A 27312-nucleotide genomic window follows, 5' to 3' on the forward strand; every position below is an offset into this window, starting at 1 on the left:
AACAAAAACAAATAGTACTTTAACAACTGCTAAAATATCATAACAAAACAAAATATGGTTTATATTGGTTGTTATGGCAACCATAAGTGTCAATGGTATTTGGTAATAAAATGGCTGAAAATATCATACAACCTTGTTGGAACTTAAAACTACTATATATGGCTAAATAAGTAAATCTTTGGTGACTTTGTCAAATATGTGAGTGAAATACATAGATTGTGTTAATATATTAAGCAAAAGAATGTAAAAACCTGCAATCTGAGTTACACAATAATGAATGTGAAGTGCCACTAACTTAAGTGAAGCATATAGGTGATGCCAAGAAAAATTTGCAAACAACCACTGTGTAAAATAATTTCATCTGTATGTTATAAAAGAATTTTTATGCCACTTTATAATTTAGAAATAATATATATTTCAAAAACTTTCAATCAGTTCAAATATGTAACACCAAATGCTACTTATCTTTAAAATATCATATTACTAATCATAGAATTCATTGGATTCTGCAAAATTGGGTTTTTGAATAATTGATATCATCAAGGCAGAATATTTCATGATGTTGAAATTTTTTAACTTAAATTTTAAGCAGAAGATCACTACCAATTGAAGTATAAAAACAAACTAGGGAAAAAAACTACTATAAATGATAGAACATAATTAATAATAAATTTAGTTCAAGAGTTATCTCCCTTTTTCTTGACACCGATAATTTTTCTTAAATTTAAAATCAGAGATGTAATAATATTCAAACTCAAATTCTTACTTGTTAAACTAAAAGAGCACTATTGCATTTTTGTAAAATAGGATTTATTCCAAGTCAAATAAATGGGAAAGAAACCGACTAGCAGAAGACAAAGGAAGATAACTCATGACATGCCACAAGAAAGGACTTAGTCCTTCTTACATACATACACATGTGTATTTGATTAACATATTAAAGCATATCCCACAAATATATACAGCGATTTTATTCACAACAACTACTTAACAGCAATTAATGCATATTAAAAATGCAGCAAAAAAAAAACAAAAAACATTACTCTTCTTAGTTTGTTATAAAAATTAACAAACATCTGAAAAATTTGAATTAATATTTTGTATATCGAAGCAATAAAACACTTTTAAAATTATTCATCATTTTTTATCATATCACACTAAACCCTTGTAAAAAATTAATTTTCATGATTAAAAATTTGAATTCTAAAAAAAAAAATCTTCCATAAAGTAACCATACTTTTTCGTAAAATATTTTTCAATACATTCTATCAAAGAACTTCACTTTTACAATATATCAATAAACTGTAAATTCAGAAATATTGTAAACATAAGTCAGTTTGTCATGTGTAATTAATAATTCAATTAATTGTGAGTATAAAATGTGATTTTTGAGAAAAACAGCAAATTTTATCTTAAAAATTCAATGAGGGAGTTTTAATTATTGCAATTTTCAGTCATTTACATTTTTCATAATAACATTGTAATAATTTATGAACAATGTAAAAACATGTAGGTTCAAACTTCATTTTTTATGTTTTAAATACAATTATACCTTGATAGTTGGTGTTTTTCTAAATATTGCAATACAAAGCAAAATAAAGCCCTGTAAATTCAACTCTTCAACTTGCAATTTTTAAATTTGAAATTTACTAGAAACAGGGAAGGAAACTCACTCAAATTCTAGCCAGTCCTAAATACAATTTTTCAAAATATTTACTGTATGGCTATATAGAGTTTTGCTAAAATTAGCCAGCCCTGCTAAAGAATAGGCAGTCCCTGGCCGGTGGGCAGGCTGCTATTTCTAACTCTGACTAGAAACAAAGATTTCTTTAGGTTAAGTTAATTTGCATTAGTTTTTTCTTACATTTCGAACTATTACTAAAGCTTTAATTGGACAGTATAACAAAGTTTATCCTAAAAAGATACTAAATTTTTTTTTTTAAATGGCGTAGGATTTTACATTTTGTGTGACACAACCAATGGTTTCTTTCCTATAGAATCCGTAATATACATTAAAAACATAGATGCTAGATTGCAAGTGCCAATACACATTTATCATATACATATTGTACAATATTACTCAAAATTAAATGAGCTAGCAGTTGATGAAATACATGATTTGGTAAAACTTGAAAATGACAAAGATGAATAATATACAATACACTAAAAACATACATTACATATGGCAGGAATTTTATCAAATATAGATTCTACTGTAAGTGATAAATCAAGTGCTTAAAAGTTTGTAAAAGACCGTGTTAAAGACAAATGGCCAAGAAAAGAAAAGTTGAGTAGGACATTTAAGAAAGAACATTTCTTTCTTCTAAAAAAAAAACCAAAATTTTTTTTAGTGTTAAATGTTGAATTCCTCATATTACCTATCAATCTCTACATTATAGAGGTTCTTATGACTGCAAAGAACTCCAGATGCAAATATAGTATAGCTCCCTCAGAAAGAAAGGACATGAAGTATTAAATATATTTATCACTCCTCATTTAATAATAGATAATTCCACATATGAACCAAAATATGAACATTACTAACTTTTGTTCTTTAGGCTAATTTTATGGTTACTACCAAATATACTTTTTAAAATTTACATAAATATCATACAAGTCAGAAGAAATTTAGATGTATTTTTTTAATTAGAAAATAACAAGTAAGTGTAATTTGGAAGTTGCAATTCAAGAACCTGAATTTAAGTAAGAAGAAACAATCTTATATTGCACAGCCCTACTTGGCCTAAAACAAACAGCACCTACACTACAACCCTGGTGGATTTGACAATTATCAATCTCCCATGGACACCTTTTTTTTTTCAGAAAAAAGCTACAATGCTCTTCCCTTTTTTGTGGTGATTGGAGTGCCATATAGTATAACTTGGAAATGAAAAGTAAAAAAGAAAACTTAAGAAAATCAAATGGAAGCATCCTTTAATAAAATCTGTACCACAGGCCATTATTTCCAGTTTTTCTTACAACTAAGTTGAATGTACTACAATCTTCATCAAACTGTATACAGAATTCCAAGCCTACTTAAAATAATAATCCAGACATGTCACAAACCTAGAGCAATAAAAACCCAACATTTATCTTCTTATAATATTGTAAGTGAAAATGAAAAAATCCACCCAGGCAGTACTGTAGGTTAGTATCAAATGGATCCTACTATTAAGCTTGAAAATATGAATCATATATAAATGTCCTTTTCAGAGTTTTGTTCAGGTAGTCTGTTATATCTTTTTTCTAAATACAGCATGTATTTAAGGGTTGAATAAAAAACAGACATGGCTGCAAATGTGGCCAAATTCAAGGCAAGGCCGAGGTTAATATATGCGTCATATCAAAATCTTGTCCTATTTTCCCCCCAAAATAATCATACAATGTCTCTTTTCCTTTCTGGACTTGTGTTTTCATAACATGGGGGACTACACGTCTCGTGATAACTTGGTGGTCTTTCCCCACAACAATCATCTTCTATAGGTGGTGCTGTGGGTTGGTTCCAAACCCGATGATGTTCGTCTTCGTCACCTAACATTTTGTCTGTAACCTGAATCGGTTCGGATGGAATATGTCCGTCACAAGTTTCCTGTACAGCATGATATACAGCACTTCCTGTAAAAAAAAATAAAAACTAGGACATAAAATTCTGCATTTTTACCAGTCTTTACCAAAAACAACCAATATGTAGGGTGTCTTGCAATAAACTGGAACTGCTAACCCTTTCTGAGCATAGCCTCAGTTTAGGGATGAAATAGGAGGGAAGTGGAAACTGGCAAAATCAGAAGTAAAATAAAAAAAATTGTAAAGGTAAAATCCAGATTTGTACAGGAGGAAATCTGCAAATTTGTGGAAAGATCACATCCCTGGTTTGTAGTGTGCATGTACTTTTTAACTTCTTTTGTGTCATGTGACTTGTTAGCATTCAGTCTTTTCTGTGTTTCTGATATTGTTGCCCAACAGATTTCCCCTCATCTATACCATGCATATTGCAATATTTTACCATTGATTTCACACCCTTATCCTCCCTCACTTACCATTAGAAACACTCCTATGCATACTGTTGGCACTTTGGTGATTAAGAATTGCCTGCCTCTTGATATACCAGACCAAAAACATGATAAACATTGCCATACAGATAATGACACAGCCGAGAATGGCTCCCACCAGGATGATCGTATTGATATCCATTCCCCCACTGTCATCTGCCTCAGACACTGAAATTCAGAAATAAGATTTATGACTTCTGAGTACCTGAGTTCATGATGGATTCAAGGAGTTTCTAGTGTAGGAATTTGCCCATTTTATTGGAAAATTTTGTTAATTTTAATGCAAAAATCAACAAATAATAGCCTGGAACCCCCACACTTGTTTTCACAATTTCTGGATCCATCCTATGAGTGCAGCCACATTTTTGTGGTTTGGTTAGTGCTGCTAAACTCTGTATAACTTTTAGTTTTGCCCATGGGTTTTTTCTCCTTGACTTCCTTCTTTTTATTACTGAAACTTCATCACATTCACTTTTCTTTAAACGCTAGATAATAAAATCATCAGCACAGGCAAATGTTAATGAAAACACTAACAACATGTGCTAATGTCAATGTAAACATCACAATTTAAAAAGACTGTGTCAATGTCAATCTAAACATCACAATTAAACATGACTGAACTGTGTCAATGTCAATCTACACATCACAATTAAAGAACTAATTCAGGATGAGAAAAGTTAGAATCAACATGAAAAAAGAGATTAAAAAAATGTACCTATATATTGCCTTGTGTGATCATTTAGAGAGACTACGATGTAGAAAATGACTGATTTTGACTAAAAAATATCACTTTTTGTTGCCATAGTCACACAATATTTGCCTTTTATTTTTCTTAAAAGCACGGTCACATATACATTTTTTTGCATTTTTCTAATCTTCGCCACTATTAAAGTTTTAGAGTTTAATGTAATTCTGTAATTTAGATGTTATCTTTGTTTACCATATTTGTTAGTGAAGAAAAGAATTGCCCTAGCATTCTTTGTTAAATTTGGGTGATTTATATGGAAAATGACCTATATTTTAGGGATGGATAGCCAGCTTAGATGGTTTGTGACCCCTTACTTTTTTTTTGGCATTTTTCTAATCCATATATTAAAAGGTTTCAAAGTGCAAAGTTTGAGAAAAATCTGTATTTCAAATTTATACCCTCGAGCCTCCTTAAATGAGAAAATCAGCAATGATTTATCAATCTACAGTTAAGTCAACACAGTAAAGTGCTATTAAATCACAAAAATGAAAATATCAAATACATAATCAGATTTATTTTATACCTTACCTCTATATGGAACAGCAGCAGTTTGTGTGCTAGAGCACATTGATACAACATAAATTTCAAAATCATATTTGCCAACCATAGAAGCCCAGGTACCAACAGTGTTCTCAAGTCTAATGTTTGCCTGGTTGCCTGATGAACACCAATCTTTACGTGGCAACTTGTTATTGCATTGCCCAACCTACAAAATATACATTTGTTGAAGGTATAATTACTTGTGCACATTATTTGCAGTGAAACCTATCTCAGATCAGGGACAGGTTCAAATACTTTTGAAAGTAATTAAATACTTTCAATTACTTTGGATTTTTTTTTAAAAACATTACTTTGCAATTACTTTGATTTTTAAAATGTATTTGATTTTATTTCCTAATACTTTTGAGAATTTAATTAATTACGTTTCAAATACTTTATGTTTTGAAAGACCACTGTATATGCTAATCAACAAAAAAAATCCTAAACAGTCCAGCAGCTTCAATCAAAAAATCTAATTCCAAATGAGTATTTCCCTAAAATTGATCACTTTAAAGATAGAGAAAAAATCATTTCACCTTTGGAACACACTATTTTATTATTTTTTTGTTTGAGACTTTCTTACTCACTTTCACATCTTTTCTAATTTCCATTGTTATTCTGGGTTTCTAAATATAACCTTAGGGCACTGGGAGAGACCAGCTTAAGGTGTCTTCCAGATTGTCCAAGACTTGAGTATTACAGGTAAAAAAGGTAAAAAAAATGTTGGACAATTGGAAATGTTTTGATCAGGATAGTTTTGAGGTTCTATAAGGGGTGTTCTTTAAAAGAAAAAAATATATTAGTGTTGCTTCAGGTTTGTGATGTGAGTGTATATTGTCTTTGTCTATGTTTTCAATCCTTTGGTTTGTCGCCTCAGTATTTGTTACTACTGTTTTATATCTTATGATTATCTTGATTATTATTTGCCTGAATATAGCTGAAATATTGCTGCTTGGGCGTTAAACCCCAACAATCAATCAATCAATCAACCTTTTGGTTTATTTTTTCTGTAATGCCCGTGTGCAGGTCCAGGTATCAAAAGAAAAGGTCTGCAGCAGGGCTAAGCTTGTGGTAAGAAATGACTAAGTAGTATTCAGAACACTGGACAGGGGCTAGGGCGCTGCCCACAGAGCAACTAGGTAGTGCACCAGGTTGTTGAATGGGGTAACCATGGCATTCTCCATGCTGGGGCTTGTCAGGCCATAATAAGGAAAACTAGACAACAAACCATAGTGGTTAATCATGTTTGGAAAGATGCCACTGCTATGGTATTCATTAGGAGTAGGAACTCTTGTGCTCCGCCACAAGTAACTAAATTGCCCAACCCTACCCACCTCTCCCTATTTCCATTGGCAATCAAAATTCATTGACCCTATAATCCTTTTGTCCTATCCCATTTTTCATTTCATCATCATTTCATGCTCATTTTATCATCTGTTTCATGTTCATTGCCTGGATATAGCTGAAATATTCCTGCTCAGTCGTTACACACTAACAATCAAACAATCATGTTTCTGTATGCAACAGCTGATGTTCATACTCAAATATTTTTATGGAAACATTGTAACATATTTGCACTTTAATTTCTATAAATGTAATATTTGTTTAATGGTAAATTCTTATATTTAAATGTTTTATTTTATCATTATTATTTACAATATTTGTATAGCGCATTATATAATATTACAATTACTCTAAGTGCTTTACATAAATAAAAATATCACAAAATATAAATAATAATATGTAAATAATATAAATTAAACAAAAGGTAAAACAACTGAAATTCAATTCAAAATTCATAGAAAATTTATCCAAAGTAAAAATCTATTTAAAAAAAAAAATACATTTAATGAAATTAAAATTATTCTATAAAAGAACAGTAATGAATTAGCAATAAAATTTAAAACTTAATACGATTATATAAAAAAATATATATTAAATAGGAATCATGAAATAAAAATATGAGCAGATTAAATTATTATATCAAAATAAATATAAATAAATAAAACAACATGTAGTTCATCAACAATTAAAAATTAAGAGCCTAAGAACGTTCACATGTAATCCGAGTAAGCCAGTCAAAAAAATGAGTCTTAACACTTTTTCTGAATAGTTCGAGTGCTGTAATTTTTCTGATGTCACTGGGCAAACCATTCCATAATGTGGCAGCTGATTTATTGAAGCGTCTTTCAACCTATGTTTTTGTTCTCGCTCTCAGTTGTTTGATAAGCATTTCACTCTCAGAACGTAATTGTCTAGATGGAACATATAAAGGGCGAAGTTTCTTCAAATAGATTGGGGCAAAACCATGCACATAGAATTTTTTATAATAAGTGCCCAAGGTACATGAATAGCAATATTGTGAAAATGGCAGATATTCATACTTATGATACAAGATCAAGTAGATTCAATTTTTTTACTGCATCAGTTAATTGCCATTCTTCAAATACATTTTATTGTAATGCTATAAAGGATTTGAATAGTCTCCCTTTAGAATTGAAGAGAACAAAAAATGTGAACAGTTTTAAAACTGAATTAAAAAAGTTTCTTTTTGAAAAAGTGAAGGTTACTTTAGAAACTAATTTTATTTCATAATATATAAATATAAAGCCTGCCTAAGTCTTGCATCGGTCAATTTGTTGCTTTTTGATTTTTAGCCCTAAATAAATTTTGGTATATTTAATGGACCCCATTGGAAATAAGCTGAACAGCTTTAATGGGCTATCCAAGGTTAGATATCAACTTACTTTTTACTTTTTAAGGCTACCAATTAAATTTTAACATTTAGCCTAGATGCATTCATGGCAAGTTTTAATACTATATTGTCATAAGAGTATACTATATATTGTATGACTGTATTTAATGAATGGATGCTGTCCTGTAAATTGTATGTATGATGTTCTGATCTGAATAAAGCTATCTATCTACAACCATCTTCAGAAATAAAAGGTCTAATACATCCAATGTTTTGAATTTGGTAAAAAATGATCTATTTATTTTAATTTTAGTCAATATACTTTTCTCAAAAACATAATTGAAAAAATATAACTAATCAACACTGGTTTATTGCAATGTTCAAAATAATGTTATTTAATTATGTAGCACTCCAGCTTAGGATGCAAAATGTGATTCATGGGTAAAAAGCCTACATATTTTTATTTTTGATATTTTGTATGAAATGTCATAGTAAACAGAAATTACCATGTGGTTTCTCATATAACCCGTGCTCTTAGGATATAAAAATTGTATAGAATGCACTGTAGATTTCAAAATTAAGGGAGATAACTCTGTAAATGGCACTCAAATACTATAGAATCTACTGTATTTTCAATGTTGATTATCTCCTGAGAGCAAGCAGATTTGAATGAATAATTACACACTGCATAATATACACCATAAAACAACTTAATTACAAAAATAAAAATATGTAGCCTTTTTTGAGGTGTATCACATTTTTCAGATATTGCATGATTCTTACAAAGACAGCTACTTAATTTTTTTATTATATATTATTCATATTGTTTGATCAATCTTAGCCTATTAACTGACATATCTACCTCCAGATAACAGTATCAGCAATGTATTTGAAATGTAATTGAAAAGTATTTAAATTTTTTTTTTTCAAAAAGTATTTAAATACTGTTAAATACATGTAATTGAAAATTTCTTCAATTACAAATACTTTGCATTACTTTCTGTTTCAAAAATGTATTTACTTGTAATCAATACCCCAACCCTGTCTCAGATGCAGATATATAAGTTTTAAAAGGGGGTCAATTGATTCCAGAGCGTATTATTTTGCATTTTGACCAAAATAAAAAATGAAGTTAATAAAATTTTCCAAACAACATATGCATTTAACTTGTATTGAAGGCATTTTGATAATCATCAGTAAACATAATTTATATTGAAATAAATTAAATCTTACGTGCAGATCCAGAAATTTGAAAAGAGGTGGTTGCAGACGGTTATTTTATATTTTGACCAAATGAAGAACAAAATCAACCAACATTCATTTTATTAAAAGCTAATCAGAGCTTATTTTGTCTGTAATTTATTGTATAGAATCTAAATAAAGTTTTCTTATTCATATACCATACACTACCAAATGTGCCCCATATGATTATCATTTGATTCTAAAACCATATGATGATCATACGATAATCATATGATCCTAATCATAAGGTAACCATATCACGCTCGATTCATATGATAATCATATGATAATCATATGTGGCACATTTACTAGTGTACCTGTATTAAAGGCATACCAGTACCAATTAGTGGTAATGGTACACATGATTAACACTAAATTCTAATTCAGGTGAAGACCCACAAATAAACAAATCCTTTAGGCTAAGGGGTTGGTGGGGCCTAATCCAGTGCTTGCCTTTAGCCACTAGCCTGAAGCCCACAAGTACCAGGGGCTAATCTAGATATTGATGACAAGGAGAAGCTTTTTTGTAAATTCTGTTTGAAAAATAACAATATGACATTTATGTCTATGTAATCTATTACAAAAACTTCTCCCTCTCAAAGACAAATGGGAGAATTAAGCACAATCAAGGAGTTTTTGCCCATTTCTCCCTCAATATTAGGCCCTGAGTACAAATTGATTTGAGCTAGTGAAATGATGTGTACATTTCATGTTTTGGGCTAGTTGAATTCTATATAGTCCTCTATTATTCAGACTAGTCATAGAGAATTTTTAGGGTAAAGACCGCTAATGTAGACATCGATCTTCCTCTATATTAGGCCAGGATGGGTTAACAAGCTTCACATTGTCACATTCCATATTTCCTGGATTCAGTCAACCAGCGAATAAAAAAAAAATCCAATGAAATGCTAAACTTCACTTGAATTACATACTAATGATTTAAAAATAATAAATTGTTAAAAATTTTAAATGGAAACTTTGCATTTTTCTTTTTGTCATGCAGAATCAGTCAAGAAAGACACTGAATTTCTTACCCAAATTACTAGTATTGTTATATGCTTACAAAGACTATTTTCACATATGTATCTTAAATACATGGTACATTAAAAAATACCTCAAAATTTCTACAAGATAAATGTGAGCACTTACAAATGCTGGTTTAGAGGAGCCAAACTTCCATACTCCCGTATCATACAAAGCTAATCTCAAATCACATGTTTGTAAATTATAGCTATTTATTGAAAAACAAAGGTTGGAACACTGGAACTTGTCATCGCTAGCGATCAAGCTCACACCACATGCTCCTTCAAAAAATCTGTCTCCATCGGCAGATATATACAACTGGGCATTCAAACCCAAGGTATACTGTTGGTTGTTGTTGCAGGGCTCATTAATAACAACTGAAATTGACAAAGTTTATGGTTATAAATAAATAAAAATGCAGCCAATCCTAGTTCTGTACAAATGTGCAAAAACGGAAAGGGCAATAATAGAAAATAAACAAAATACATGTACTGTGAAAGTCCTATTTTTCGTGGGGTACAAATTTTCATGGTTTTCATTGGTAGGCCAAACAACAAAGTTTGGTTCCCAATGAACAGGAGATTTCCATTGATTTGTATAATGAAAACCTCCAAACCATGAATTCAAGAAGCTTGTGTTTCTTCCCTAGTCCACAAAAATTGGTATCCACAAATTAATATACTTTTACAGTACATATAAATTCTTCTTCATTATTGAATGGTAAAAGTTATTTCTCTGCTCAAGGCAATAAAATTTATTTTTTTCTGAATGCAAGCTGTAGAGAGTATGGTAAAACCTCAATTTTACTAAAGAGAGTGGAAAATAATGTTCTAAGAATTATGCAAATAAAAAAAAGACATTAATTCAGAAAATTTTGTCACCTTTCTAAACAATCTAAACAGTTTTTGAAAGTCACATTTATGATAAAAATACTAATCAGAGTATTAAATACAACAAATACTAATCATACATGTATACATGTATATTGTAAATCTCAGTATGCTAAATGTGTTTCAAGGAGTTACTTCTAATCAGAAGCATTAGAATCAAATATAATTAAAAGGGGGTGGTGGTGGTGGTGTAATGGAATCAGTCAAAACAATTACTAGTAAACTGAATTCTATTGAAAATAATTTACTTGTTCATTTTTTTAACAAACCCTCTTCATGCTCTTCATTACTAAATGGTTCTCAAATCTTTGATGGGACAGACTGATGCATTTACAATTTAAAGACAAAGAAATGTCTTAAGATGGCTTATTTTGCTGGTTTTTTTTTCTGTTTTTACATCATTACAGAAATCTGTGATACAGATATTTAAACAATTGTCCAACATATGATAGATGTCAAATTTAGACAAAAATAGTTAAATACTTTTTTCTGCTGTCTTTGTGTATGCCTCTCTCTTTTTTAGTCTCATATACATCAATGAGACCAAAAAAGATGTATGTCTGTTTCGTAATTACCAATGCAAATATTTTCAAGTAGGTAGGTTTTTTTTTCATTCATTATTTTTTTTATCACAAATGCTAAATGAATTAAGTTCAGACCAACATGCTTGGATCTAATGTGTCAGTCCCTGTAAGAATCAGGCAGTCAGTGAAACATGGTATGAAAAAAAACATCATTTTAATAGTGTAATTTGACTATTTACACCATCAGAATCAGGGAAAACAGACAAGATTTTCCATATCATGCTGGGGCATTGAGTTACAATTTCATTGAAATGCACTGAAAATGAACATTTCAAAGGCAGAAAACTCTGTCAAAAACCTCATTTTTCTAAGATTCTATTGGAAAATATCTGCCCTAAGCCAGTGATGCAGAGATCAAATAATGGACTTTTCAAATAGACAGTATTCTTGAGTGATATTACATTGTCAGATTGGTGGGGGTTTGACATGCATGTTTCTAATTTTTCCCAATTTGCCTGATTCTTACAAACACTTACACTTAATGAATGACCTTTCTATGCTCACTTGTATAAACTAGGCTAGCCCTTGTACTTGTGCTATCGCTACTGGGAGCAATAATTTTGTTGATGAAGCCGACCTGGATCAGAACCTGATAAAAGCTATTTCTGGATTTTTTTTTTAACAAAATAGGTACCATAAGAATTTTCCTCGAATTTTTATCAGATTATTTCATGGTGGGCAGTTTTGAGTCTATGTTAACAAGGTAAAAGGAAATAGATTGATTGTTGGGGTTTAACGCCCGAGCAGCAATATTTCAGCTATATTCTGGTGAAAAAGGCAATAGACAAATATTTTTTTTGCCCGAGTACATACATACCAGTTTTCTGGAAAGCTAAGCAGTCAATAATTTGTGCTGCTACCAAAATAAGTATTTCAACCGCCATGGCAACAACACTGAAAAATACATGTAAATACATGAATTGATTGGAAAAAACCCAACATTTAAACCATGTATTTAACTGTTATGGTAGTTTAAACAGGGCCTAATCTAGAGGGAGAAATGAACAAAAACTTATCCTTGTTGGAGCTCACTTCTCCCATTTGTCTTTGACAGAGAAGTTTTTGTAATACAATGAAGATTACATACACAAAAATGTCAATATTGTTGTTTTCAAACAGAATTTACTAAAACTTCTCCATGTCATTGATGTCTAAATTACTGGAAGACACTGGTTAAAAACTACATGTTTTTGTAGTAGAATTAGATTTTAATAAACTTAAGAAAAAAAAATTCAAGATGCCAATCAAAAAAACTTCTAAAAGACTTTTTGTTAATTAAAAAACCTCTCTTAATACTCTAAGTGGAAGGGATTTCTAATTTGCTACAGTACACCCCAAGAGTATAGATTCTCAAACTCCCATTTTTGAGTTACTTTTCGGAGTGACTCTGGGAAATTCCCAAAAATGCCATAAAAATCCTGGAGTAATCTTGGCATATTTTCTCCAAAAGGCAATAAACTACTCCCAGCTGGGAGTTTTTAACTGCACTGATTATCCTTTGAAGTACAACCTACATCCTGTCTTATCTGTCAGGTGAACATGACTACAATACGCAAGCAGAGTTATAAATAGTAGCCTGCCTGACAGCCCGAGATTGGCTAATTATAGCAAAAATTAATATAGCCAAATAATAAATATGTTGAAAAATTGTCCTCAGGACTGGCTAGAATTTGAGTGAGTTTCCTACCCTGACACAAGGTAACAAATACTTGAAGTGACCCCGAAATACTCCCAAAAAGGCAATAAAATACTCCCAGATGGGAGAAATCATTTAGAGGATTTTAGGAAGGGACTCTGTAAAACTCAGTGATCCACTGGACACTGAAATAAAAGTAAGAGAGTCTTCCTTCTCTGGGTGTACTGTACATGTAAATAAGTCCAAGGTTTGGGACCTCAATTTCTGTCCTTAAACCTATGACACTTTACTAACGTAGGGCCTAGACCTCGGAACTTTTCTCATGACACAGTACTACGGACTTAAGTACCATTCTGTGTAAGAATCAGGCAATAAGTGGCACATCACTTTTCTCAAGTTGGTCTTTTTGCCTCAAACAAATTCAGATACATCTAGGAAACAACTGAAAAGCTATATAAATTTGTCCTAAAGCATTGGTGACATAGATATTTTTTGACTGCTTATATAAGGAAAGAGTTGGGGAAAATTTTCCAGCCAATTTTCCATAGTGCATTTCAACTAAATATGACCTATAAATATCTTTAAAAGGCAAACTTTACAAACAATTTGACAGTAATTCCTTGAGGTTATGAGGTATAAATACTTGGATAATGCAATAAAATATCTGTATTTTTTCTTCATGTGCCACACCTTATACACATTTTGCCTGATTCTTAGACAGAAAACTACTTAAAAGTTTTCCTGAAGTAGGCCATTGATTTGAAACTTGGAAAAGTCAAAGAACTACCACTCTTGAAAGTAAATTTGAAACATGTACAATGTAAGTAACTTTAAGCTTGATAAAAATGACAGAATAATGGTACATAACAAAAAATCATCTAACTTAAAAATTTGCTGTTAAGATTTTTTTCTCAATTCTTTCTTCTAGTGACATGAAAAACTGTTGGTTGTACGCTATGTTGTGCAAAGAATATTATCACTCAAATTGGGAAAGGGAGACAAAGGGTTGATCAGTAAACAGGAAGTACACGAAGATCACCAAGGAACTTGAAAAGGGGAGACACTGTACAAGTAATTGTGCAAAGGCAATGATCCAAATATCTAAGCTTCCCCTCTTATTGAAACTGAGAAATCTGTTACGAAAATTTTCATTTTGTTCCATCTGATAAATGATGACGTTGATCAGTTAACAGGAAGTAAATGAGCAAGTCACCTGAAAAGGATAGACAGGGTACAAGTCATCATGCAAAAGCAATACACCAAATACACCAATTACATGTATCTAAGCATTCCCTCCCGTAGAAGCTGAGAAATCTGTTACGAAAAGTGTAACGGATGGACTGACCAACAGATAGATGGACAAGGTAATAGCAATAGCCTCCATTCATTAAGTGGGGGTATAAAAATCAATGGAGTGCACTATCATATTCTTCAAAGGAAGATAACTCTGACTTTTACCAGCACACTTGATAACTTTGCTAGAATGTTTCATTATATGAAGCCTCAGGCTACCTGTACAAACAAAATTTATATAGGTCAAAGACAGGAATGACCTCCTATGATATGGGACCACATACCAAAGTTGCAGATCAGATATCTAGTAGCTGTGATTTATAGTTGATGAGAAAATGTTACTAAAATAATTTCCCTATCTGTTTGACCAACATTCACAATACTTGAATTCAATTTGCACAAGTCCAACCCAATCAAAAGATAGTGAAACCTGTCAAAACCAAACCATTTTTAGACCATAGAAATTATTCAGATTAGACAGGTGCTTAGTTTAGACAGTGTTTGGTTTAGACAGGTGTTCAGTTTAGACAAGTGTTTTTGACATGCTTGGTTTAGTCAGGTGTTTTGTTTAGAGGTGTTTGATTTAGACAGGTGTTCAGTTTAGAAAGATGTTTGGTTTAGCCAGGTGTTTAATAGACAGGTGTTCAGTTTAGACAGGTGTTTAATTTAGACAGGTGTTTGCTTTACCAAGGTTCAGAATACATTCAAACTGTTGTAAAGGTACTTTAAAAAGTGTCTGGTTTAGACAGGGCTTCCTTTGTTTTCGAGGTTCTTTTTAAAACAGGTTTCACTGCATATGATATTTTTTGCATGAATGACTTCATTCTAATTTTGCAGGATACTAATAAATTATTCAAAAGAACAAATACTTGTACATGTGTAACCATGAACCACTTTATGTATGTGGGGTTTATTGATTTCTGATTTGATCAATCTACTTGCTCTGTAAACTGCACATCCAACAGATATATAATAAACCCAATAGGATATCAATTAACTATACATACATTGTAACTATGATCATTGCATGTACAAAAACTTCATTCATATGTTACTTGAAACAAATGTACATGCATGTACATACAACAGAAACTTTAAATTTAGCATAAGGGAATGGAAAATTTTTAAAAAATATTACAAATATGAACCATGTCACAATCACCATACATGTGATACACAGGGGTTCCAAATAGTGGTGGTCTAAGGCCTGGGACTCAAGTTCTGCCCTATGACCTTTGAAATAGCCCATGATCTTTGAATTTATGCATTGATATTTCATTTTGCACTTTTGTTTTGTTTTTTATTCAAGTGAACCATTGAGTTGAAAGAACTGTCCAGAACCTTCACTCTTGAAAATAAATTTGGACCCCTGAAATCTCCTGCCCAGAGTTATACATCCTATTTCAGAAGACATGTCACAACCACCTCTTTAAATTTCAAAACTCTGTATATCTGGAGTTTGATTGTCAGTCTGTTCAAGCAACATAACTGTCATTACAAAACTCATTTGGATTCTGACTCTAGGGGTAAATTGACATGCAAGTACATACATGTATGTACATGTACAATAAAGTTTAATAAACTTTAAAATATTTGTTCCTATATACTCTTCCAAGTATGAGGTCTAAATTCCTAGCCAAAATTTTCAAATTTTCTTAATCAGGGTTTGGCAGTTTAGAAAATACACCATGAAAAATATGCTGCCTGCTCCAATAAATAAGGCACTAGTAGTTACCCAGAAAAAATTGAATTTAATGAGATTCATATTAATCCCAAAGTTTTGATTAGATCCTCTTCAGTCAGTATCTTAATTAGCACATATACATGTATACATGTAAATAGTCCATTACCTTTCTGAAATATACATGTATAATGTAATGTGAAAAATACATGGCAGGACAGCCAAGCTGTGTTGTAGTACAAATGTAGATACATGTAGCTGGTTAATCTACTTGGCTAAAGAATATACTCTTTCCTATTGGTTTGTCACCGAACTACAATGTATCACCGAGGAGTTTAGGGTTTGATCATTTGTGAAGTGAATCATGCTTTAAAGATTAATTTGAGGCCCAGCTAAAATTAGGTAGTGAGATGTTTGTGTTAAAGAGTCATTCATGGTAATGTACATGTACAATATAATCTCTCAAGAACGGGGGCATGGCAGGGTGGCCTACCAATGTTGCAATGTACAATGTATCTACATATGTATGTTGCAGTAGATAAAGCGATTTAAGTAGCAAGTTTAAAGACTTAACTAGACAATTGCTTCTTCAGCCCAACACGAAAAATTCCAACACATGTTTTCATGCATTTTAAAATAAATGGGAACATACAATGCATGTTAGAATTGATATGGGAATAAACATTTTTGTTTGTGCCTAAAAAATAACACTGAATCAACAATTTTCCTTAATACTATAAAAACTCTAACTTATAATTACTATACAATTTTTTATCTACATTTGTACCCGTTTTTCATTAGTTAATTTGTTAGTCCTAAATACATTTGTATATGATTTTCATGTTGTACATAGCCATCCTAAACATACATGAAAAAGATGAGAAACATATGTCTTTCAGGTGTTATCAAAGCATATGAAAAACAAATGTTGCAATTTTTTTGTGTAACCTGCTTGGAGTTTGAGTCTTCATGGTATGCATTTTTAGTACATGGACATGTAACATTTTTCATTTGCATGTATGCGAGGTGATTTATGCTCCCTGATAAAAGTGGATGTATACTATGTAGATCTATTCAATGTTTCAGTAGGATAAAAATAGAGAAGAAATTAACAACAAAATACAATGTATTATAACATGATCAATGTGTTAGTGTTTACAGCTTGATTTATCATAAATCATGTGGACATGTACAAATCTAGATGTATTTACTGTTTTGGTGTTCCAATTAATTATTAAATTTTATCGAAGCATGCAGATGTCCTATACACTATACAGTGCTCAACATTCCCCATTATTGTTATAATGACATAAGTGCATGTAAAATCAATTTTTACCTTAAACCAACCAAGTGTCCATTTACATATGTAACTTAATAAACAGACAATCATAAATTCGCTCTTTTCAGAACAAAGCCAAAGGAGTCTTTAACAAAATTCTACCCTGCCGACTCGGAACATATCAAAGAGAACATCAAAGAAATAATCCTCATCGATTGTCGAACAGTTTATCCTGTCATTGTTACACACAAAAATGTAGGTCACAGTAGAAATCTGGATTCTCCGAGAAATTAGCAAAACCTGCATCATTTCACCTGTCATAAATTTAATATTTCGTCTCTATATATTGAATATTCGACAATCTTACCTCATACAAACACAATTACACCATTTGTAGTGATATTTTCCACCAATTACACGATAATTAACACGTAAATAACTAATTATTTCAGCTCATCATAATTATCTACTCATCAACATTCTAATCAATAATTTCTTATTATTCCCCTTGGACTGGCGAGACTACAAAACAAAACCAATTTCGTGATCAAATCCGGAAATCAAACGCACCTTGTTGCAAAATGTATGTGTGTGTGTGTGTGTATATATATATATATAGAAAGGTCTGAAAAATCCCCAACGATGTTAGAACTGTCAAATTTGCGATGCAAATTTTTGGTCGTTTCCTCCGCGGCACTCGAACTCGTACCGCCTGCACTAGACCACACGGCCAGCTAGGCTATATAAAAAATACAGCTTTCGCTGGCCGGGTCATTCCTCCTCGTAGGATTAATCTAGGGCTGTAACTTAGTACACGATGTATGGTAGTACAGGACAGTTCATTTAGATGTCATTATGTAGGATAGAGGATCAAATTAATGATGCATGTTACAACAAATCAATATTATACAAACGTCTCAGAATGTGACGACTCTATTCGCTACACTGCTCCATGGGATCAAATTGATATAGGGAAGATATGTAAACGTATAGAAAGGTCTAAAAAATTCCCAACGATGTTAGAACTGTCAAATTTGCGATACAAATATTTGGTTTGTTCCCTCTGCGGGACTCGAACTCGTACCGCTGTGACATCTATGGCAACACCGCCTGCACAAAGTTCAGCATCCTAGACCACTAGGCTCTCTCCTACATAATAACATCTAAAATGAACTGTCCCGTACTACAAAACATCGTGTACTAAGTTACAGCCTTAGATTAATCCTACGAGGAGGAATGACCCGGCCAGCGAAAGCTGTATTTATATTGCCTAGCTGGCCGAGTGGTCTAGGGCGCTGGACTTAGATCAGACGGTGTTGCCATAGATGTCACAGCGGTACGCCTTCGAGTCCCGCGGAGGGAACAACGAAATATTTGCATCGCAAATTTGATAGTTCTAACATCGTTGGGAATTTTTCAGACCTTACTATACGTTTATATATCTTCCCTGTAACAATTTGATCCGACGGAGCAGTGTAGCGAATAGAGTCGTCACATTCTGAGACGTTTGTAAAATATTGATTTGTTGTGACATGCAAATTTGACAGTTCTAACATCGTTGGGAATTTTTCAGACCTTTCTATATATATACGTCTAAATATGCTTAACATCACCAGAAGATGATAAAATTTACATTGAATATTTCGGATAACTGATATCCTTAAGGCTAAAAAGCACTAATTCCACTTCCCATAGGCTTCTATGCTAATTTCACAATATTCAATGGCTTCTCTGGACTTTACCTTAACTTTAACCTGCAGAGGACTATATATCAGCATGATTCTACATATGTCAGCTCACAATCCTCAGAATGGCATGTGGGGTTAGCAGACTTGCAGTGCAGTACTGGTCACCGGAAGTGAAGGGTCTATAAATAGCATTGGAAATCCCAGTGTTTTCACAAGATAGGGGTATATTTAAAAATCATTATGGAGATTAGGCGTCATATCACAAGAAGCAAAATGCACCTATAAAATGTACAGAAATGTTTTTCCTTTCAGAAACTGTTTAAATTTTTTAAATAAGATGAGAACTTTTTTCACAGCACTATGAGGAACAGGGGTAATTTCTGCGTAGGACTATTTTTGCGTACGTTCCAAATGCTCATTGGTTGAATTGGTGGTCTGTAACCTAAAGGGTCACTTTTTGTCTTAGAAAAAATAAATAACTATACAGGTATCTTCCTACACACATACTGAATGCATTTGCAAAGTTTCAGTGAAATGTGACAAGCACTTTTTTAAATATTTGATTTTTAAATATAGGGTAACCAAGTTGTGCGAGCAAAAAAGTGACAATATTCTACCATACTTAAATGCATTAAATATTTGCAAAGAACTTTTCCTGACTTTTCAAATAAAACATATCAATCACAACTTGTTTTTTAACAATATTAATGAAGAGATAGTTTTAAAAGTAATCATTTTCTGAGAAATTGGTCTATTTTTAAAAATTTATTTCTGACATGCCTCCCCCTTTTTCTTGATCACATGTCAAAAATCCTAAATCTTTAAATTTTCACAAAAGGTGATATATTTGGCTTTAAATTTGTAAATACAGTGTTTTCACATTAAAACATGACCAGTAAAGGGCACCTAAAGCAAAAAAAGTACTCAATAATGGATTTTCCATGTTGCCATAGGGGAATGCTTATATGGCCTTAACCGCAGTAATGAAAGTGAGTTTTTCCTCATTTCTAACCTAATTTTTGCTCAAATTTACACAAAACTTGATTTCAAGTGCTTATTACCACATTTAGGTAAATATAGCCCTCAAAGTTTAATATTTGATATTTTTACTAAATTTTCTACACTTTTTACAAGATAGGACATAAAAATCAGCCAAAAAGACCAATTTTCCATAATTTGGACCTATAACTTAAAAAAATGCATATTTTGAGGGATTTTTGTAGTGTATTCCTCTCATGGCAAAGTTAACAAGATCTTCAAGTAGTTTAAAGCTATTTCAAGAAACTTTTCATTTTGCCATGGCTTCAGCTTAAGGCTAAAAACCACTAATTCCACTTCCCATAGGCTTCTATGCTAATTTCACAATATTCAATGGCTTCTCTGGACTTTACCTTAACTTTAACCTGCAGAGAACTATATATCAGCATGATTCTACATATGTCAGCTCACAATCCTCAGAATGGCATGTGGGGTTAGCAGACTTGCAGTGCAGTACTGGTCACCGGAAGTGAAGGGTCTATAAATAGCATGGGAAATCTCAGTGTTTTCACAAGATAGGGGTATATTTAAAAATCATTATGGAGATTAGGCTTCACATCACAAGAAGCAAAATGCACCTATAAAATGTACAGAAATGTTTTTCCTTTCAGAAACTGTTTTTTAAATAAGATGAGAACTTTTTTCACAGCACTATGAGGAACAGGGGTAATTTCTGTGTAGGACTATTTTTGCGTACGTTCCAAATGCTCATTGGTTGAATTGGTGGTCTGTAACCTTAAGATCTGTAAGAGTGATTGTTGACTTCTAATTAGACGATTATATATATATAAACCCAACTTTTTACAGGAGACATTTGCTTTGTTTGTTTTTGTTTTTGTGGTTTTTTTTTTTTGGGGGGGGGGGGTTGGGGGGGTTGTTTGTGTCAGGAATTTTTAAGGAGTAATTGATATCTGATTTCCTATTATGTTTTCTTTGCAAACATTATGTTCTAATTTTGCCTTACTATTTAAAACTTTGTACATGTTCATCCTTCTGTTTTTAGCAACTAGTCACCAAATAAAAGTTCACATGTAAAAAATAAAATTCTCTTGAGGTCAATAATTGAAAAGCATATTTATAAAAACTGTTAGGATGCTCCTATTATCCTACTTTGTCATGTAAGTTTATTCAAGTAATTTATTATGTTTATCTCTCATTTGAGAAAGATGGGTTATTTTCCATAAACTTACTTGGTACTGTGAGGTCATTAACACCAATAAAATAAGACTTTGATGAAGGTGAAAATCTTGGTTTTGATTTTAATCCATTAGAAATTAGGATTATTTTTAACTTTTCAACCAAAGTTGGTTATTTCGCATAACCTGTTCAAAAATTAAAAACAATTGATAAAATATTCATGGTTGATGATACACTTTTTGAAAATTAGTATGAACATTGGTTATCATATTAAGAACTTGCTGTATGGTGTGATTTCTGCACTATGAACACTTCACAGTGTGTGGTCATTTTACGATTAATACATCCTGTGACAATGTCTCCTTGTAGTCCTGAGAAAACTACTCTGGGTTTCACTGTAGAGTTTTCAATTAAATCCACAGAACGCCTGAGGAGTTACACTTACAAGGCATGTGGACAGATTTACAGACCCACAAGACTGGTCTTTGATCTCGTCTAAGTAATGCCAGTGTCATTCTTTAACATTTTTCACCTGACTATCTTTAATACTATGCGAATAAATACAACAATGAAATCATATGAAAATGACTTTATTGCATGAAAAAACAACATGAGTTTTGAACAATTAAGTAGCGCTCCAGATAAGAATCATGCAAAATGTGATTCATGGGTAAAAAGCCTACATATTTTTATTTTTGATATTTTGTTTGAATTGCCATAGTAAACACACATTAACATTCAGTTTTTCATATAACCCGTGTTCTTATGAGATAAAAATTATATATAAATGCACTGTAGATTACAAAATTATGGGAGATAACTCTGTAAATGACACCCAAATACAATAGAATCTATTGGATTTTCAATGTTGATTATCTCCTAAGAGCAGGCAGATGTGAATGAATAATTACACATTTCATAGTATAGATCCATAAAACAACTTAATTACAAAAATAAAAATATGTAGCCTTTTTTGGGGTGTATCACATTTTTCAGATTTTGCATGATTCTTATAAAGACAGTTACTTAACATGACCTATTATCTATTTAAGGAGCAATTATTTGTTGAGAAATGAAATGTGAAAAGGGATCCTTTAATACTTCAAAGTAAATCAAAAACCTAATCTTAGTTTCTATACAATATAATTTTAAACAGAATACTACATATGTGCCTTAATTTCGTATTTATATTCCAGAATTTGTTTTTAAATTTCTTTCTTCCCTACAATTCATCTTTTCAAATATATGCTCTCAAATGACAAATGGATTAAAAAAGTAGCTAAAGCATACATCTGCTCCTGCTATATCAGATCAAAGGAACCATTAAAAGAAGAATCTAGAAATAAACTAAAAAGGTGTAGAACACTGCAAGCTTCGAATGAAATTTTCTTATGTCACATGTTCATTTTTCAGGCCCATTTCTAAAGATATAAAAGTGAATTTTCTTCGCCATCTCTGCTGGTATTGTAAAATAATGCCCTTCAGGAAGTAGACCTAGGGTGAGGGACACAACCCTTAAGAATCATTGGAACGTCTGTATTCAGCATTTTACATCAATCTTATGTAAGCAACTAATTAACTTGGATTCATTTTATTCCGCTTCAAACGAAAGCTTGAGAGGTGTCCCTTACCCTAGGTCTACTTCCTCAATTCTTCTCCAAAAATAATACCTATTTTAAAAGACAGCAACTGGCATAAGCTATGTGAGTCAAATATAGTTACTAGTATTCTAAACAAAAGAGTTAAATTTGGCTTTAGATATTAAGGGGGGTACCTAACATCTTCTCTAAAATTTATTTGCCTAGTTAAACATTTATTCAGTGTCTTATTTTGATAAAAGAAGCAGAATCTATAAATTTCAAGAAATTTTAACCACATGTTTCATGGAAACAATTTCAATTAACACACAGCAGCTTCATCTACAAAAATTTTGATCACTAAGATATCAGAATGTCACAAAATAAAATATGCTGATTTTTTTTTCAGAGTTATTTCCCTTAAATGTTGTGTACCCTTTAATATTAATGACTAGCATAAGAAATAACATTTTTACGAAAGACCTGAGATTACGAGAACAAAAGAGGTCACACACTGTAAAATACACACAGGATACATGAAACCACTGCCCATAAAAACAGCTATACTACAACAAAAAAACAAAATTTTGTACAAAGGCTTATGATGTTAAAGCCAATGGAAAAATAGCAGATAATTTTGTTAGGTGTAAATTTGACAATTTTAACCCGCAATATGAATATATTGAAACAAGAGCAGCGTCTGAGCCATCAATGACACAAATATAGCAGTAATCATATAACAAATAAAGATTACACCCTATAAAGTTATCCACTTTTTTTCATTCGATGACTTGTGGTTCTACCATACAGCATTAACATTAAGACCTCTTATGGGTTTACAATGTGATCTTTGATATATCAAAATGCCAGCATACAATTTCTGTAATAGCTAAATACTGTTTCAATATTAATTATAAAGTTACTCCCATTTCTTCTTTCTGATGACAGACATAGCAGAACTTTTGAGCATCTCTAGAAAGTGTTCAATCATTTCTTTTTATTACAGGGAGCTTCAACACTAGGAATCCAGGAACGAATTTTATTCTTCTCTTTCTAATGCCAAGGGACTTACTATCAAACATCAATCTGTATTCATAAGTTGACACTTCCTAATTTAATATAAGCATGACCCTGTAAATCTATTACTTTCATTTAATATTACCTCCTGGTTAAAACAAAAACACTTTGTCTATTTTATTTATAATTTCAAGTACATAGTTTATATGTAAATCTTTGTCCTTTGACCATTGATGACCTTTGATGACCTTTGAGGTAAAAAATGCAAAGAAATATGAATGGATCCAGTCACAAATTCTAATGGAAATAATCTATTTGGTGCAAGAGTTTTTTTTTCTTTAAAAAATGATATTTTAATTCCAAATACCATAAATATGTCATACTAATGATATTTATGAAATTTAGGCATTCATCTATTTTTGGCATCATCTTACCTTTAAGTACATCTGTTTTTTTTTAATTTCAAGAAAAAGTTTTAAATGGTAGATTAAACTAACTGGTAGTGTTTTAAAAGATGTGATTTGAGAGAAAATTATTTCTTATCTTCGACTGCTCCTAAATTTTTCCAATGCCCCCACCATCAACTACATGGTAAGTGACTAGATCCTGATGATATAAAATGACTTTTACCTCCCAAAACACAAAACATGCCACATTTGGTAAGCTTGCTTGTTGATTTACCTCCATCAACACATGACATGTGTCATAGTCGGTCAGATGGCTTCTTGGTTCACTGTCCTCTCCACATGTCATGTGCTGTAGTCAGTAAGACTGCTTGTTGGTTTACCTCCATCAACAAATGACATGTGTCATAGTCGGTCAGATGGCTTCTTGGTTCACCTTCCTCTCCACATGTCATGTGCTGTAGTCAGTAAGACTGCTTGTTGGTTTACCTCCATCAACACATGACATGTGTCATAGTCGGTCAGATGGCTTCTTGGTTCACCATCCTTGCCACATGTCATGTGTTGTAGTCAGTAAGACTGCTTGTTGGTTTACCTCCATCAACACATGACATGTGTCATAGTTGGTCAGATGACTTCTTGGTTCACCATCCTCTCCACATGTCATGTGTTGTAGTCAGTAAGACTGCTTGTTGGTTTACCTCCATCAACACATGACATGTGTCATAGTTGGTCAGACGACTTCTTGGTTCACCATCCTCTCCACATGTCATGTGTTGTAGTCAGTAAGACTGCTTGTTGGTTTACCTCCATCAACACATGACATGTGTCATAGTCGGTCAGATGGCTTCTTGGTTCACCGTCCTCACCACATGTCATGTGCTGTAGTCAGTAAGCTTGCTTACTGGTTCACCGTCATCTCCACATGTCATGTGCTGAAATCAATTAGACTGCTGGTTTATCTAGGAGTATGATTTCATGACCTTGCCCAAAAATGCATGAAAAACTTATTGAGAGTCATCTTTGTTTCAACATACCAGTTTAGTTCCAACAAGAATATTATAGTTCTACATGTAGATTACTGAAACTAAACATACATGTATATTTTCAAATACCTCTATAAATGGTATTATGGGTAATAATACATATAGTGATCCAAATGACTTACAGAAAAGATCATGCATTTTGGATACACATGTTACCAGAAGAAATGACCCAAGCCTTTAAGGAGGTAGACCTAGGGTAAGGGACACAACTCTTAGAAATCATTGGAATGTTTGTATTCATTATTTTACATCAATCTCATGTAAACATCAAAGTGACTTGGACTGTTTCAGAGAAAAGCTTGAAAGGTTTTGGTGAAATTGAATATGATACAAACATATCACTGATTTCAAGAGTTGTTTCCCTTTCCCTAGGTCTACCTCCTTAATTAGCTGAATAAGAAGCAGAATTGTTTTCTGCAATTGGAATCAGCTGGTCAAAACTTTTTTATAGCAAACAAATTAGAAGTACAAATGTAACCTGAAATAACTGCTTCCAGAATTCTATTCTGTGAATTCACAAACCAGGTCATTTCTCTCAGGACACATGCATGCATGTATATTTTACAACAACAACAAATTTGGACTGTTCCATTTTTTTATAAAGATAAGATTGCACTGCAGAAGTTACATGTAGGATGTGTTTGACTATGAAGAACTGAAGTAAAAATTTCAAATTATTTCTATTAACAATGTTCTAGTATTTTTTTTTTTAAATTCTAGGTTAACATGGGAAAAAATGAAGATTAACTTTCTCACAGATTAGGGCTGCTTTACAAATCCTTTCAAAACTTCAAATTTTCTACTTGCCAAATGGAAAGTGGGGCATAAAAAAACAACTTACCCTCACCAAAATTGTAGAAGTGGAATCCCAGAATACTGATTAGAAGATAAATTTATACCGGTATGAAAAATTTAATTTTTACACATCAAGAATCATAGCTACAAATGTAGAACAACCAGTATGAGAAGTACATATATACATGTATGATCTCAATGAATTTATAAATTTCCTGAAAGAAGAAAAATAAAGGTGGGTGTTTGAAGGGGCCAATAGCAGATAATCTGCATTGAAATATACTTTTAAGAATGGAATTCACAAAAAGGTGCAAGTGTTAGATTAATTATAAGAATTGTTATCATGATACAAAAAACAGGAGATTAATTGAACATTAAGTGATACTTGCCATGTAATGGTGAAAAGGGGAAATGGCAAAATGTTCAAAATGGCCAACATGAAAACCATCTATTGAATTTCACTAAAAATTAAACTTCAACTGTATATCATTGTACTTAACAACGGTGCAAATATTACAAAAAAAATCATCAATCTGTTCTATAGTTATCAGGGGGATGGATATGCTACTTTTCAGAGGGTATAATCTAAAATCTCGCCACTTCATCATTTACAAAAATTTTACACTTGCGACTTTTTGGGAAATCCACCACTTATTATAACACTCAGAACTTGCTCATGATTTCAATTCTCATTTAAATGGAACAGTCCGAGACTACAGGCTGGGTACATTTGTACAATTTTCAATTTGCAACTGATTCCGATTTTCCTTGTTCACCACTTTCAATTTTCATTTTGGATTTTAATATTAGCCTGACAACAACCCAATATTAAAGAGGAGGGTCAAAGAAAATGGACAAGTAAAAAACTTTTTAAAAAATTCTGGAAACAAGCATGAAGAAGTAATTTGTTTAGATCTGAACAAAAACCTATCAATGTTTTCAAAAATTGA

General features: G+C 32.0%; 2 protein-coding genes across 2 annotated transcripts in view; both read right to left on the reverse strand.

Moving 5' to 3' along the window:
- Positions 1–977: 977 nt before the first annotated feature.
- On the reverse strand, positions 978–18175 carry LOC148597921 (uncharacterized). Its single transcript, XM_088560629.1, has 6 exons — positions 18028–18175; positions 12589–12665; positions 10424–10674; positions 5326–5503; positions 4038–4217; positions 978–3615 (listed from the first exon to the last, which is right to left on the reverse strand). The coding sequence occupies exons 1-6, from the start codon at positions 18030–18032 to the stop codon at positions 3377–3379; spliced, it is 930 nt and encodes a 309-aa protein (XP_088416755.1). The 5' UTR covers positions 18033–18175; the 3' UTR covers positions 978–3376.
- Positions 18176–22097: 3922 nt separating this feature from the next.
- Positions 22098–27312, reverse strand: part of LOC148597922 (uncharacterized) — a 33973-nt gene continuing 28758 nt past the window's right edge. The window contains exon 15 of the mRNA XM_088562292.1: positions 22098–25456. The gene's annotated coding sequence lies outside the window, so the exon portion shown is untranslated. The remainder of the gene's footprint in view (positions 25457–27312) is intronic.

The sequence above is a fragment of the Perna viridis genome, chromosome 14 (assembly GCF_037379345.1).
Source record: "Perna viridis isolate PV_CMFRI_1.1 ecotype Kerala chromosome 14, ASM3737934v1, whole genome shotgun sequence".
Lineage (NCBI taxonomy): Eukaryota > Metazoa > Mollusca > Bivalvia > Mytilida > Mytilidae > Perna > Perna viridis.